Here is a 17,249-nt window from a genome sequence, read left to right as displayed (position 1 = left end):
CAATGAATTTGCAATTAAATGGAACAATTATAAATTCTCTATTACTGGATTCAGATTTGTTCTGATGGTATTTGGGGGAAAATGTTGAACAGAAAGAGGAACATACGTTGTAAATCAATCCTGAATTATTTTGACTCAAAGAGTAGAGAGTGTCTAAATCTGATAAGCTATAACATTGAACTGACACTTGAAAATTTAAGATGTATAAGTCTTATAAACAGATATTAAATGTTTCCTTCACTTGTCGTTCTGACAAATTCAAATTGACTTTAAACTCGAAAATATTTTTTTATCGATTTTATATTTTATTTTCAGAAATGACAGAAGAACCTACTCCAGAAGAACATACTCCAGAAGATCCTACTTCAGAACAACCTACTACACAACTTAGTACAGAGTTGACCAGCTCCAGTCTAAAAACAGAAATGATAAAGATCGAGCAACCTGCCATTTTTTTCTTCTTCATATTGAGCTGTACGTGCCACGTATGTCCAAATTCGTTATAATAGATATAATGTAGGACTTCTGGGCAAAGAGCTTTATTGTGGGACACACTCAACTAGGGAAGGCCTCAAGGCTCAATTAAGTCTCATTAATGAGATCATATCAACAGAGTGCGAACCACTGCCATGGTTACACGCAGTACCTACGCACTAGCGGGCCGCTAAACACCGGTTTAATTGATACCGCACCTCATCCCATGTGTACTTTATTTTCGTTCTGTTTCCTTTTTGTTATTTTCCTTGATCCAGCAATTTACTACGCTAAAATTAATGGCAAATTATGCTAGTCGTAACTAATTGCATCCAAGATACCATACACACCATTTAATTTCATAACATTTGCGGTCATATGATCTGGTAACCAATCAACTATTCACGAACAGGGGTCGGGCTATCTGGATACTGCCAAACCGTGTATTACATAACTTGCTCATGAGCTATATAAGTATATAAGGAGAAAAACTAGATCGTTTTCGACCTGGAGGGGGTTCTTGAAATACTTAAATGATACCGAAGGTTTTATTAGCAGGAGCTTTTAAAACACGGCTATATCATATTCAGCTCGTCGCTTCCGACTGTACTTCAGTTTGACACTTGTCAAAGAGCTGTGACTATGCATTATTTAAAGATTCCCAGTGCCGATCTTCAGTTAGGCACCTTTTTCATTGTTTGATCTGTATATTTGATCTTGAAATTCAAACGAACCAGGAAAAATCGTCCAGGTCTCCCGACTCATTCGAGTCAAGGTCTCCATCTTTCTCTCTCTCCCTCTCTTCCTTTGTACACGTGTACACAAACCCTCATCTCTGTGATAGTCAGCTTGTCCTGCTCACTGACTCATCTCCAAGCGGCCCACCACCCACCAATGACTCTCACACTCCATCCTCCACTCTGATTGGCTCCCTCAACCTGTCCCTCGCCCTGATTGGTCCACACGGCACCAAGTGACCTCCCACACTACACATGTCTGAAATCCAGCCGCTCAAGCTTTCTCACATCATGATTACTGTTTCTATTTAACCACATAACATCATCATTAGCCCCACATTAATCATTTCTCATCCCTCTCTCTCCTCTTATTTCCTCTCCTCTCCATCATTGAGAAAAGTACGTTTAGACAGAGCATTAGTCTACTGCCCTACAGGTAGTCTGCGAGGGGAGGAGTATTCAACTTGTCTCATTCCACTCACTGTAACCGTTCAGACTTTGAAGTTGCTGTTGGACCTGATCTACCATTAATTAATGTTAAAAGGTTAAATGAGCTGTTGAACCTGATTTACCGTTAAATGTTAAGTATGCTTGGGGTGTTGAACTTACTGTTGAACCTGATTTACTGACGGACAACTAGGAACCTGTCAATTTTACCTAGTTAACTAATTAACATGCAAGCTTGGGAAATCCAATCAGCTCCAACAACTAGGAACCAATCATTACAATATATCCCAGACAACTAGGAACATCTGGAGATACATTCGGGTGCCACTGATTTCACAGCTGTGCTGTATATATTCTTATCAGTATAGTATAAAACTTTAAGCTTCTTCAAAATGTTCTTCTGAACAGCTTGACAGAGATGGAAGTACCAATTGTTAATCTCCCACCCTTGCAAACTGTTCTGAATCGCATTCATGACAGCTTTCTCAAAATCAATTATAATTGTTTCTTAATAATCATAATTGTACCAGTGTCTGCCGGACATTGCTGGTCGAAATAGAACTTCACCACATTAAAAATATACTGGTAAGTGTCCCCTTTCTTATCTCCAGTCAAAATATAAATCATCGGCAAACATTTCTGGTCAATAACAGCATGAATGAAACCGATACTGTTTATGTTCAAGTTTTAGTATATATATATATGTACCAGAAGTGCGGTTGTATATTAACAGCTAATCAACTCTCGTACTTGTGATTGTATGTCTCGTATCACTCCCATTGCATGCTCGGCTCACATCCTTGGATACGAGAACCAGCCCTTTCGGACCCGGCTCACCTTCGTTATGTGAACACATGCCGAGAGCTCAAACACTTCATAATACACAGCTAACATCACAAATGATACGTCACTGATTGGGCCATGTGATGTGATACCTGTGGGAGCCTAGAATGAGAAGTTCCTAGTTGTCGGTCACCGATCAAATATTATATAAGCTTGAGCTGTTGAACCTGATTTACCATTAAATGTTAAATATGCTTAAGATGTTGAACTTACTGTTGAACCTGATTTACCACTAAATATTAAATAAGCTTGAGCTGTTGAACTTACTGATGAGCCTGATTAACCATTAAATTATAGATAAGCTTGAGCTGTTGAACCTGATTTACCATTAAATGTTAGACAAGCTTGAGTATTAAACTTACTGTTGAACCTGATTAACCATTAAATGTTAGCCAAGCTTGAGCTGTTGAACCTGATTTACCATTAAATGTTAAAAAAGCTTGAGTATTAAACTTACTGTTGAACCTGATTAACCATTAAATATTAAATAAGCTTGAGCTGTTGGACCTGATTTACCATACATACATACATGCTACATGAAGAGGTCTCCTCCTAGTCGTTGGAGTGGCCTGCATCACACACATCTCTTCTACGGCGTAACATGTTTCTCCATTCCACTCGTTTTAGAGTTTACTGTTTTACTGCGTCTCTGCTGATGTTATCGACACCTGTAAAGTCAGCCACATCCTCGAATACACAGGCCATCGAGCCTTTGTGGGGTCGTCCTCTCAGTCTCTTTCCATAGTTTGGTTTCCAATCCAGTAAAAAATTGGGAAACCGTGTCTCTGGCATTCTGACAACATGTCCGTACCACCTTAGTCTAGCCAAACCGATGAAACCATTAAATGTTAAATAAACTTGAGGTGTTGAACTTACTGTTGAACCTAATTTACCATTAAATATTAAATAAGTTTGAGCTGTTGAACCTGTTTAACCATTAAATGTTAAATAAGCTTGAGGTGTTGAACTTACTGTTGACCCTAATTTACCATTAAATATTAAATAAGTTTGAGCTGTTAAACCTGATTTACCATTAAATGTTAAATAAGCTTGAAGTGTTGAAAGAGAGTATCTTGGAGTGCATTTATTGACTTAGAATCAACTTAAGTCCTGATTAGAACGAGAGAAATTTAAATCATTCCCTCCTATGCAAGTCACGTGACTGTTTGAAGGCACTGTTTGCTTCTTTTAAGCAAGTCACGTGAGGTTGAATATTTTATTGCACAGCATTTTCTGAAGCTGACATTTCCAGTTCCTTAGTCCGGTATGTGAGAAGCATGACTAATGATATTGTCTGCACGTGGCTTGTGAAATACAGTGACATTATTCGGAGCTGGCGTTTAAAAGAGTGATGACTGGACTAGTCATCCAAGTGTTGTGATTATCTGACTTCTCCTATTCTAACATTTCTAATTCATTTTATTTGTTGTTACCGATATTATAATAACGCTAACCACATTATTTTAACCACTATTTAACCGCTATTTAACCATTATTTTAACGACGTCATTTTACATAGCGACGCTAACAGAAAGTTACGGGTTACAAGAGAAAGGTCGATATGAAGTGTGTCATCGTTGTACTTTTCTGTCTTCTGGTAGCAGCCCAGTCTCTCCCACTCAACTTCGAAGAGAATGAAGGTTTAAACCTAATTGAATTAGAAGAAAGAAGCAAGAAAGCTGCACCTGCGCCTGCACCTGCCAAAAAAGTTGTAGCAGCCAAAAAAGTTGTAGCAGCAGCCAAAAAAGTTGTAGCAGCCAAAAAACCTGCAGCAGCCAAACCAGCAACACCAGTGAAAGGAAAAGCGAAAGTAGCTGCACCTGCACCCCACAAAAAAGGGCTCCAATTAGAAAAAAGAAACAAGAAAGCTGCACCTGCGCCTGCACCTGCCAAAAAAGTTGTAGCAGCCAAAAAAGTTGTAGCAGCAGCCAAAAAAGTTGTAGCAGCCAAAAAACCTGCAGCAGCCAAACCAGCAACACCAGTGAAAGGAAAAGCGAAAGTAGCTGCACCTGCACCCCACAAAAAAGGGCTCCAATTAGAAAAAAGAAACAAGAAAGCTGCACCTGCGCCTGCACCTGCCAAAAAAGTTGTAGCAGCCAAAAAAGTTGTAGCAGCAGCCAAAAAAGTTGTAGCAGCCAAAAAACCTGCAGCAGCCAAACCAGCAACACCAGTGAAAGGAAAAGCGAAAGTAGCTGCACCTGCACCCCACAAAAAAGGGCAATAATGTAAGTAATTTATTTCTCTAGCTTGAGGAGACGAACGTTCATATCTAACATCCTATCAGGGTTTTCCTTATTCTATTTAACAGAGATATATTAACATTAAGGCAAGATGATGTTTTGAGACAAACATCGTTAATTGGTACACCCTTTTGGCGAACGTTTGACTTATTTCGAAAAAATATTAGACTTTTACCCCTACTGGACACTGAAAACAATATATTAGTGTCTGAAAAATCGTATATTATATCAACTAAATAAAATCAAGATCCTGACATCTTAAAAGTTTGTTTGGACAAATGCTACATAAGTAAAGAAAATAAATTTAATCCACTCAAATTCGTTGCAACAAAACCAATCCAAAATCTTTTATCTTTTTGTATCTGAATCTTATTATTCAATTTAATGATATAAATTTAATATTTTCAGTACAAACAATACTGAACACGGAAAGGAATTAACGTTGAAGACCAGATCGCTCAAAAAGAACATTCATCATTTATTTGTTGGCATTTACTTACCTAGGCTGAACGTTTTGTTGGATCATGCAGTTGTTTAAAATTTACTCATACTAATTTCGGGTTTTATTTATCAATTTCAGCACTATGCACTATAGCTAGGTAATACAATAAAACCTTCTGGCAGAAGCTTAAAGTATTTTTTGATTTCACGATACTCACTGCATTAACATATACAGCATGGCGATGTTTAAATTTCGAGATATCAATTTAAACTTAAAATTATCTGTCAGTCTTTCAAGAATTAGATTGTTTAGCTAAAAATTAGAGTTTTATTCGAGTTTGAAAAAAAGCTGTTTTATCTTTAATCACAAAAATGTTCATTCTAATGTCCATTATCCACCTGAGTTTATGCTTTATATTTAGTAGCACAGGAAGGAATCCGTATAACTGTAACGTGGTGTCAAGAGACAACGATATTTATTTATTTTTGTGATTTTGACACCAGTACCACGGACCACCTGGGGTCCAATTTTCAGGACCTAAATTATTCTTCCTACTGGTCTTAAGGTCGATCATCATAAAAGGATTTGACCCAGCCAAAAAGTATATCCCTCAAATAAACGACAAATTCTTACAATGGGTGTAATCTTACCGGGCCAATTTAAAGCTGTCTATTTCGGGAATTCGGGAAACGTGGTTTATTGATTTTAACTAGAAATTTAGAGATCTCCTTCAAAAGCTTTGTGTCCGTTCACTGTTACGAGAAGCCAAGAAGCTGGCTTCGGGAGTGAGGCGGTATTTTAGGTATTGACACAGGTCACAGGGAGAATGTATAATTTTCAATTATTGGGTTGAAGAACTCTGCCATTATCTTCAGACTTGCAGAGTTCCTTTGTCCTTATAGTGGAGCATGCAGTTGGCTACGTGCATTATACACATTGCACGTGATGCCCAAATAAAGTAATGCATATTGCAAGTGATGCCCAAATAAAGTAATGCATATTGCACGTGATGCCCAAATAAAGTAATGCATATTGCACGTGATGCCCAAATAAAGTAATGCATATTGCAATCGATGCCCAAATAAAGTAATGCATATTGCACGTGATGCCCAAATTAAGTAATGCATATTGCACGTGATGCCCAAATAAAGTAATGCATATTGCACTTGATGCCCAAATAAAGTAATGCATATTGCACTTGATGCCCAAATAAAGTAATGCATATTGCACGTGATGCCCAAATAAAGTAATGCATATTTCACGTGATGCCCAAATAAAGTAAGGCATATTGCACGTGATGGAATTCCGAGCTTTGATTTGCTGAAAATGTCCGACAGCTATATGACATAGGTCTTCAGGACTGATTTAGCTGTCTGGACAATGAAGTCAGACTTCAGGGCTTATAGAACTTCAAAAGTCAAACTTTAGTATACCTTATCGGACCTTATTTGGACGGACATTAATTGAACGCTGGAGGCCCTAACGTTCATCTTAATGTCCGTTCAAATAAAGTCCGTTGACTTAACGCCCGTCCAAGTTAAAGTCTGTTGAAATTTTTTCAAACATTTTTCCACTTCGAACTTTTTGTCCAGAATATGATTATGACAACTATGAGAACTTTATTGTGCCGTAAGTTAACGAAGGAAAGGTTCTCCTTGGAACTTGGTCTGCCGGAGGCACAGAAAACTTTACTAGTATATGATGTTTTCAAGGGTCACTTGGCGGAATATGTCAACGAAATTATGGCACTCAACAACATAGTTCATGAGCTAGTTCCCGCCAACATGACAAACTTGTTCCAGCGACCAGCCTCTAGATATTACGGTTGCCAAGGACATTGTCATACTTCTTAAGCGAGCGACCGATTTCATTCTCGGCATCATTTTGCATTTGAAAACGGTTAATCGAATTAATATCCTTTCCTTTTGTTTGGGAAAGAGAGACACTGGCAGCGGTCCACCCTACCCATGATTATGGGTTTTGGTCAAATTACAATTATAAATTTATGGGAAAAGCGAGCGACCAATTTCATTCTCCGTATCATTTTGTATTTGACAGCGGTAATTAAAATTGATATCATTTCATCCATCCCACTGTTGTTAATGACTGCTGTTGGTATAAATGACTCAGGGTTCGTGCTAACCTCATCAATACGCTAGGTAGGGAGCCGTACTAGGATAATTGATACTGGATGCTCATACGTAGTGCGATTGTTAATGCTTATGTCTATATATTTTATTGATTAAAATTTACTTAGAACTGTAACCTTGAGGTTAGTTAGTATTTGTGAAATTATTTAATTACTAATACTTGATTCTAAGCCATGAGCCGAACGGCCATTCCTAATGCTAAGGGTTACAAAGTATTATTATTATAAAACAGGATCTTACCGACAAAAATGATTTTTAAAAATACCTTAATGCGGTTAACTGTACCCTTGAAAAAGATTTTCCCAACATCTGTTGCATGCTGATGCAGCTATATCTCTAATTTCGTTCAATTCATGCAAGTTGTCGATTTGCAAATTTCTACTACTTAAATCACTTCTTAAAACCGATAACAAGTTCATTCTAGGTCTCCCCAGTCTACCAATTAATAAATTATCTGATTCAATCGCAAAAGAGAGAGCCGTTTGGGCTGGGGTGTTCTCCATACTCCTGAGAATGTGTCCAAACATCTTCCACCGCTGGTGTTCAATACGCTTGGATAACTTTTCAACTTTGCACCGTTCATACAATGCTTTGTTACTTATCATACCTTTAGGCCATTTGATGTTTAAAATGGACCTGAGGTGTCTACGATGGAGTGTGTCCATTTTCTCCATGGTTGCTTTCTTAGGACTCCAACTATTTGAGTTGTAAATCAATACAGATACAACTTGAGCATCATATAACCTCAGCTTTCTTTCAAGGGAAATTTTCTTACCGGACAACCATACTTTTCCAAAGTTCTTAAAAGCAATCTCAGCTAGGATTCTCCTTCTTTGAATGTCCTTCTCAGTGCAGAGTAAGGAACCTAGTGACTTGTTACTTCGCCATGGTTCGTTATTAGCTAATGGCTGACCGTTTGTGTCTTTATCAGATTTTTTCGCCAGGTATAGAGGGTACTGAATTCAGTTTTACTTTCATTTACTTGGAGGTTCCAGTCTTTGAGAATCTCCTTCACTGTAGGAAGGAAAATTCTCAGTTTCTCAATGTCCTCGTCAGCAAAGTCACAATCGTCTGAATATTCCCACTCAGTTGGAAAACCTAGTTCTGATACTGGTGGGTTTGGTCTCCCGGATACAGCTCTGAAGTGGTGTAAGGCTGCTGCAAGTCATTACAAAGTAATGACACTAAAATCGTTGGTTAAAGTAACCCGTAAAATAAATACGGTAGACACTCTTAGTTACAGAGAGAGTGAACTACATTGAATAATATATATCAATCTCTTTCCTAACTTAGACTAAGATTATGACAGTCAATTATATGAGAGCTGACAATCCACATCGTGATTGTGCTGCTAAAACTCTGCCGGTAAACTCTCCTGCTCTGGAAGTTCAGTCGCTTTAAATAGTTGCGTGAGTGATCAATGATCATGTGACAGTGATTTTGTGATAATGTAACTGAAGCGGGTATACAAGGTACGTGATAATTTGAGAGTCTTAATATCTTGCATCTCTCCGCATCGAAGAGGCTTCACCTGTACCAGGGCTGTCACAGTCAATGTCACATAAGGTGGAAAACCCGCTTCAGGTGTGAACAAAAGTATACCGTATGGTTTGGGAAAATAATCCTTTACCTAAATAACAGCTGCTACCAGCTGTCATATCATGGGAGACTTATAGGTCTTCCTAAGTGGGGCACAGGATGAATTTGTAGGGTGCTATTGTCAGCAAAAAGCTATACATCTTTGAGGTGATAACAATAACTGGGTGTGAAGTGATGAGTGGATTAAGTTCACTTGTCCTGCCGTTCCTCAACGGTGCGTCCCGTCAATGTTACTTTTAAAGAGCTTGATAGTTCGCCCCATTGGAATAGACTGATAGGCGAGCAGGAGATAGGGCCTAGATGGCAGATTGATTATCTTGAGGTAGACCTGTCGACTATGGATGAATCCGTGTGGCATGTCATGTAATTGTTGACACCGTATACTAATACAGCAGAGTTCACCAACGTACCCAAGATAAGAGTTAAACTTAGTAATGGTAAATAAGGAATATAAATGAAGGTCCCTAAGTCGACTCAGGGAATATCATTTATACAATTACACTACAATTGGTGAATAAAGAATCTAAATGAAATTCACAATGTTTGCCTCGACACAGTGAAAACCACCCATAACAACTGTTTTCCCCTCCTAATAAATATTCCCTGCACAGTTTTAATATTATCGAGATTAAAACGTAAATTTTGAAACTGGTTACTCCTAGCAGTTTCCTAGAAAACAACTCACCCTCCCAGAAAACGCCTCACCCTCCCAAAAAGCGCCTCACCCTCAAAGTTAAGGTTAGACTTAGATTAAAATAACATTTCGTGCTACCCACTTTGTATTGTTTCCACTTATCCCGCGCGCCGCATGAAAATGGATAAATTAAAATATAATCCCTGTACCATATGTGCACATAATCCCGACACTGTCCGTGCCGGCGTTATGTGTGTTGCTATTTTGTTGTATAACAATTTCTGACAGTCAAATCAGCCCAAACAAGAATACATCAAATAAAATACCGATTGCAGAAATGTTGCTTGAACTAATTTTGGGATTATCATTCCCGTTTGCGAGACCATAATATTTAGACATGGCAGATTGTAAGACGAATGGATTTTGTACGGCTCAAAACATTATTCTCTTTGCCGATTTGAATTTGATCTTAACCAGGCTTTGACTTTGAGTTATGTTAGTTTGGATAATGTTTGATTTGTAGAAAGGTTTTAAGTTGAAACTTGGTTTATTTTATGACGAACAAGGTTAAATCCAAAACTGGGTGGAGTTTATAAGAAGATAAGAGTGGACCGTCGCCAGTGAAAATCGAAGATCAACAAATTGTAGATTTATTGGCATGCGCCAACCACCATGATTGTTTCTACCTTGTTGATCTATACTGCAGGTCAGAAGAGGTTTCAGGAATTAAGGGACAGCACTACAGCTGCAGTCTTACACAAATAAATTTACTGAAAACATACTTCACCCAGCTATTCTAATGGACAAACAATGATTTGAAAAATTCCTGATAGTCAAACACATGTAAAATTTAAGAACAATAAACTTCCAAGATAGACCGCGTACCCTCTTGAAGATTAACCTCCTCAGTGATATTTATGTATAACGTTTTTTCAATTAATTTCATTTTAGGTAGATAGATCATACAAGTGATACTTTTCAATAACGATTCTATCCAACTATATGGAACAGGTTTTAATGGTTTCTACTTCTTTGGTGGTTCGTAATTGTGACCGCCTTAGATTTATTGTTTATGCAATGTCATGAACGACAACCATATTCATTATATTTATACGTATTAACTATTAAAATGCTAAAAGTGATCAAAATGAGTATTCCGTACAGCTAAAAGTAAAACATTAATAGATATTTATTATTTTTGAACAAAAATCCACTTGAGTGGACCGTCGCCAGAATATCCTTTTTCCAAACCTGAAAATTTCTAAATTTTTTTTTCTAAAAATGATATCAATTTAAATTACCGTTACCGTACCCAAACGCAAAATGTTACCGAAAATAAATGCGGTCACTTGTATGAAGTAATGATCATAGATTGAGGAGCACTGCTCGTTCTTCAGTTGACAGTTCCGGTTACAAAATCAAATTATTCAATTTGAGCCTTGAGGGTGTAAGAATATGGCAAACAATGACCATGCAGGTAGCTATATAAATGTTTTAAGAAATTCCTTAGGAATTAGGTATGGCGACAAAAACTCAATTTGAAAATTTCTTTCAAATTTATCTTTTGAAATATAATACTAAGGTCCTGCATATAATTCCCGCATATGTTTGCATACAAATGACAATGTATAATGATATATTTGGTATGCCGTGATATATGATATGAGCATTTACTCATGCTAATTAGGACTAAAGATACTAATTTTTACCACAATTGTCAAATACCTTATCGGACCTTATTTGGACGGACATTACATGAACGGACACAATTATGAACGGACATTAATATGAACGCTCGAAGGCATTCAAAACCATCAAAAATCCGAATTTTTTTCAATTTTTTTGACGTTTTTTAAATTTCAGCAAATGATTTTTAAATCCATTTTTTATACAGTAAGTAAGAAAAGCAGTCATTAAGCAGTAAAAATGTTAAAATATGTGTACATGATCAGTGTCTAATATCACATATCATCTTCATCAAATGGGTTTTCGTGCATGAAATAGTCCATGCTTAAAGCATCAGTGATTTCTAGCTTTATGGAAACCTTTTTTTAATCAAACCTGCATTTCAGTGTTAACTTTTAGAAGCCATTCGGCGTGAAGTGGTTTTATCTTAGACAACTTAAGGTTAACCTTAACATCACATGGAGCTTTCCTAGCACTGTTTCATTACCGCCCCCGAGTAATATGAACTATAACAACGTCGGACAATGTCCTTGGCAACACGATTTACCGTAATATCTAGAGGCTGGAACAAGTTTGTCATGTTGGCGGGGACTAGTTCATGAACTATGTTGTTGAGTGCCATAATTTCGTTGACTTTTTTCCGCCAAGTGACCCTTGAAAACATCATATACTAGTAGCAGTAATAGTAGAGTTTTCTGTGCCTCCGGTGCAGACCAAGGAGAACCTTTCCGTCTTTAACTTACGGCACAATAAAGTTCTCAAAGTTGTCATATTCTGGACAAAAAGTTCGAAATGGAAAAATTTTTGAAAAAATGTCAACGGACTTTAACTTGGACGGACATTAATTGAACGGACTTTATTTGAACGGACATTAGGATGAACGCTAGGGCCTCCAGCGTTCAAGTAATGTCCGTCCAAATAAGGTCCGATAAGGTAGTCGAACTCTCAGCCGTTTTCCGTGCGCAAAGTTAGTAGTTGGTTTAATAATTTGGACTCACAATCGCTTTCCTTGCGCAAAGTTAATAGTTGGTTTAATAGTTTGAACTCACAATGGCTTTCCTTGCGCAAAGTTAAAAGTTGGTTTAGTAATTTGAACGTTTGCTATGACTGACATTGCTATGACAGACATTATTATTGTGTAAAATATGCTTAGGGGACGTCTGAAAAAATCAAAATCTGGTTTACTTTATATATTTTGTAAAGTGCGGTTTCTGAAATTGCTTAAATTTAACAACAATAACGAGATCTGATCGTCATCTTCTTACAGCGTTCGATGTCTGTGTGAAGGTAAAATGGTGACATCCTCCGGATCATGGGCAGTGGTCGAGTGTTATCGGGATTACTTCTGTAGTAGTTGTACAGCAATACAGTAGTAGCAATGCAGTAGTCCCATTACCTTAGTATTGCTGTACAACTACTAGTAACAATTGCTTGAATTGCTGTTTATAGTTATGACACAGTGATTAATGTTGAAGGTCCTTTATAAAACTGTTTTAGCTGCAGCGCGAGGACCAGTTAAACTAGCATTTGTACACTCGGTACAGTGTCGTAGGATGGTGTTACTATGGTGTTACTATGGTGTTACTATGGTGTTACTATGGTGTTACTATGGTGTTACTATGGTGTTACTATGGTGTTACTATGGTGTTACTATGGTGTTACTATGGTGTTACTATGGTGTTACTATGGTGTTACTATGGTGTTACTATGGTGTTACTATGGTGTTACTATATTGGGTTGTGACCAGTAGTGTTCACTGTTCAAGCACTCAGTACAATACCAGGATGGTGTTACTGATTGTGACCAGTGTTGATTCACTACCTTTTGTGTTGAAATGTTCGTCAAAACGAACATATATTGGGCAGTACAATATTTGTTCATTTTTGAATTTGAAATCTCTTTTAAGTTTTACTCTGTTGATATAGTAAGCTTACTTATTAGGCTTTAATAATCGTAGTCTCCACATCTTATATTAAGCAAATAATGTTGTTATTTGATATGCACATTTTTCGCTGCTGATTCGTACTAACGAGTCTAATTCTTCTCACACTCATAACAGCCATACTATATACGGCATGCAGTCATTGGTCAAACACATCAGAGCTTTCCTTGATCGATAGTTATTTTTGTTATTTGAACCGTGATAATGGGAACGTAAAGTAACACGACTCTTGTCCGACAGCGACATCTGTCCGACAGCGACATCTGTCCGACTCAGGGTACCAGAAAAAAACGACATCTGTCCGAAATTGTGATCTAATTTCAATACGAAACATTTCCAATTAGAGAAATTTTCTGAACTGTTACTTTCTAATTTGTATACGTAACATTTCCTATCTATCTGAGATATGATCTGAGGTTATTCTGAGCCATAGTTTACTACCATAGTTTATTTTCATTTGATGTCGATAAATTGGACAATAGTTTAAATTTTATATTAATGTTCATAGGGTTGATGTAGTTTTTGTAATCATCTACAATTCTCTGAAGTTGTCGATCATAACGCGACGGATCCATTTGGGTGCACGTGGCTCAGGTGTTTCCCACCCGTCTCTTTTGGTTTTCTTCACGTATGTAAAGGCTTGTTCTGCTTTAAGGCAATCAAGGAACTTCCCAACGTAAAGAGCTCAAAACAAGGATTTTGATAAGTGTTTCTTTAAGGTCACCTCCATCAGGAACATGAACACACCTCACCTCCAGCAGGAACATGAACACACCTCACCTCCTGCAGGAACATGAACACACCTCACCTCCAGCAGGAACATGAACACACCTCACCTCCAGCAGGAACATGAACACACCTCACCTCCAGCAGGAACATGAACACACCTCACCTCCTGCAGGAACATGAACACAACTCACCTCCAGCAGGAACATGAACACACCTCACCTCCAGCAGGAACATGAACACAGCTCACCTCCAGCAGGAACATGAACACACCTCACCTCCAGCAGGAACATGAACACACCTCACCTCCAGCAGGAACATGAACACACCTCACCTCCAGCAGGAACATGAACACACCTCACCACCAGCAGGAACATGAACACACTGACTGAACACACTGACTGAACACACCGACTGGATATCTAAACAGAATGTACATTCCCAAAATCCTACACAATCATACACAATCCTACACGAGTCATTCAGTCGTTGACAACAAGACGTGTGTGCCTTTGGAAGTCTTCTATTGTAATCATAGTTCCATGCAATAACTTATGATGATATACAGATATGCTAAGCTCATGTTGATAGTGAATTATCCAATCCTTGTGGATAGCCGACAGTGAGGTGAGGGTTCCTTCCCTTGCGCTATAGTTAGTTTCGTGATTTTAACCGAGCTCATGGGAACATTAAGAGCTCATAACATGGATATTGATACAGGTTTCCTAAAAGTTGCTTCTATTGTTGTTAACTTGTATCATTATAACGCGGATATAATGTGAATCATGCGTATTTATCCGTTTTGTTTTAGAGTGATTTAAGCAACTTGCCACATTCCTGGTATTTAACTCCACTTGTTTTTGTTGTTTTTGTATAGGGATCAAACTTGCCACGTAGGTTCAGGACCACAGTACATAATATCGGACGTTTAACAGCCGTTAAATCAAAAAGTGGGGTAATGACTTAATTAGTTAATTATCCTTGAGAAAGAAGTGAAAATAAACATGCAATTAAGTGATATAGTACTTTGTATTGTATTGTATCAGATACCATCGTGGAGTAGGTGGTCTCCTGCACCTTTCCCCCCCCCCCCCCCCCCCGACATGGTGAAAAAACATAGGCATGCAACCTGCAATCCGAAGGTGATTGCAGCCCTTACGGAAGACTATAAGGTCTTCATGCTTCTGTTATAATTAAATGATACATAACGATAACTTGTAAACCCCAGAAGTTTTCAGTATCGTCATGAATCGATATACTTACTGAGCTTGGTTTCACTTGGCCATGAAAAAAGTTGGGATTGACGGTAAAATTGTATAGAAATAAATGCCCTTACTTATATTATTACCGTGAGACAAATGGGAAATTATATAACCAGTCATTATCTGTAAGCTAGCTTTGTCTAATTTGAGTTATTTGTACTTTGAGTTATTCGCATTAAAAAATAGGACAATACCAATTATCGGTAACAAGTAAGAATAATGAAAGTTGGTAAAATGATATCTAACTCTGTTATAATAAAGGGTTGTATTTGTCACATCAGTATATTTCGTTTCAAATTTACACGTGAGTAGATCCAATTATTCGAGCTAAACTTTACCTCGACCTAAAATGAAATTGTGTGATGTTACAAGTCTATTACTAGTTACTAGTTCATCATTCAGAACGGTGTTTGATTCCGCCCTCGTTTCCGTGTTAAAGTGAGTCATGTGATTCGCCCTCGTGTCCACCCTTTCAGGAAAGTGCCACCCTTGTGTCCACTGTCCTACCGCCCTTGCATGTCCTCCGCCCTTGTGTCCGGTTCCCGTTATGAAGTAAAAGGCGATCATTCAAAATATTTAACTCTCTGTAGGACTGTAGTTGGATGATAGCACAATACCATTACCGGTTATTTGTTCGAATTCTGCGAAAGGAGAATAATAGGAGGTGGTCAAATGATATTTGCATTTTGAAATGGCTGGTTGCTCCTTTATAATGGTTGGTTGCTACTTGCTTCTAAGAATAAAGAGGGATGTGTTGATATATTATAGCCTCGCCCATTATATTGCCATTAGATTTATATATCTGATATTTGCTGATATAACACTAGTTTGATTGAAGATTGACTATTAGAATTAATGTGTACGTAGTTTTATTTAACCAATGTTCACAAACAAGCAATGATCTTCCGCGAAACGATCTTTCTCCAACTTACGAACTAACATACGAAGATATTGCATTGATATTGCATATTTATATCCACGAAACACAGTTATGATCATTTGACTTAGTAGTTACGAACTACCAAATTTTGTCTCCTTAAGTCCACAAATAATAAGTAATGTGACGCTTCTAATGAGTTTTTTTACGATTCTTATGTTAGTGCGTAACATGATAGAAATGGAATTAGTTCGTGAGTACGGGTTGGGGTGTACTTACGAACAAATATTAGTTCAGAAAAAATATTAGTTCAGAAAAAATACTCATTATTCTCTCTGACGTTGTCAATCAATACAATTCTATCCTAAAAAACTTTGGATTATAACGTGAACGTGTGGTTCAACATTTTGATCAGAGTAAATTAAAGGTAATGATTCTACAATAGAATAGAAAAAATTAAGATTAAAATTATTGGTATTATATTGGGTATTATAACTATCGTCATGCTACTAAAACATTTATACATGCATAACTTTCACTTAAAGTACGCATCTGTATCAATTTTTAGGTCATGAACCCCATCAACAAGCTGTTATTTGACGACTGAGAATTAGGTCCCTGTCTCACAGCTGCCTCACGAGGCTCATTTTCTTCTCGTATGTAGTCCTCAATATCAGCTGCGACGGGAAAGGAATGTTCCGATTCCTACAGTAATTATGAAGGACAACACAGGGCAGAATAATTTGGCAAAACATCTCAACGTCGAATGGAATGGCACCACCAGATTGCCTGCACGTGCATCTGAATCGGGACTTGAGCGTCCCTATAATTACTCTCTCGATAGTGCATCGATATTTCGTTGTGACGTTCGTTGAACGTCCTCTCGCCAGCTGAAGCGGGATCCAAATATGGTATCATCATGTGGGGGCGGAGTTCATACCCCGAATCTCCAATAAGCCATCCTTTATAAGGCCTAGGCTCACTCAACAAGAAATCGTCTATGCGCTCTTTAAGTCCACAATTTTTCCAGATAGTCTTGTCGTTTACCGATCCTGGCCCTTTTACAACGGCATCGAGGAATCTAAAATTCGCATCTCGTATACCAACTGAATTTTCATGTATGAAATGATAACATTACACCAGGACTATATCATATCAGGACTACTAAAAGTTTTAAAATTTGACTATTT

General features: G+C 37.7%; 2 protein-coding genes across 3 annotated transcripts in view; one reads left to right on the top strand and one right to left on the bottom strand.

The window, feature by feature from the left end:
* The window catches only part of LOC134824926 (dynein regulatory complex protein 9-like), a 63,755-nt gene that overhangs the window by 24,197 nt on the left and 22,309 nt on the right, over window positions 1-17,249 (bottom strand). The gene's annotated exons all lie outside the window — the stretch shown is intronic.
* Window positions 1,551-5,502, top strand: LOC134825233 (uncharacterized). The gene is made up of 2 exons (XM_063837382.1): window positions 1,551-4,726; window positions 5,150-5,502. Exon 1 carries the CDS (start codon window positions 4,063-4,065, stop codon window positions 4,723-4,725), a length of 663 nt encoding a protein of 220 aa, XP_063693452.1. The 5' UTR covers window positions 1,551-4,062; the 3' UTR covers window position 4,726; window positions 5,150-5,502.

The sequence above is a fragment of the Bolinopsis microptera genome, chromosome 13, assembly GCF_026151205.1.
Source record: "Bolinopsis microptera isolate Bmic1 chromosome 13, MBARI_Bmic_1.0, whole genome shotgun sequence".
NCBI classification, from domain to species: Eukaryota; Metazoa; Ctenophora; class Tentaculata; order Lobata; family Bolinopsidae; genus Bolinopsis; species Bolinopsis microptera.
Note: the sequence above shows the minus strand (reverse complement) of the source record. Positions and strands in the feature narration are given on the sequence as shown.

What these genes read in the sequence shown, in the direction of transcription:
- LOC134825233 (XM_063837382.1), top strand. Translation starts at nt 4,063, where the DNA reads ATGAAGTGTGTCATCGTTGTACTTTTCTGTCTTCTGGTAGCAGCCCAG.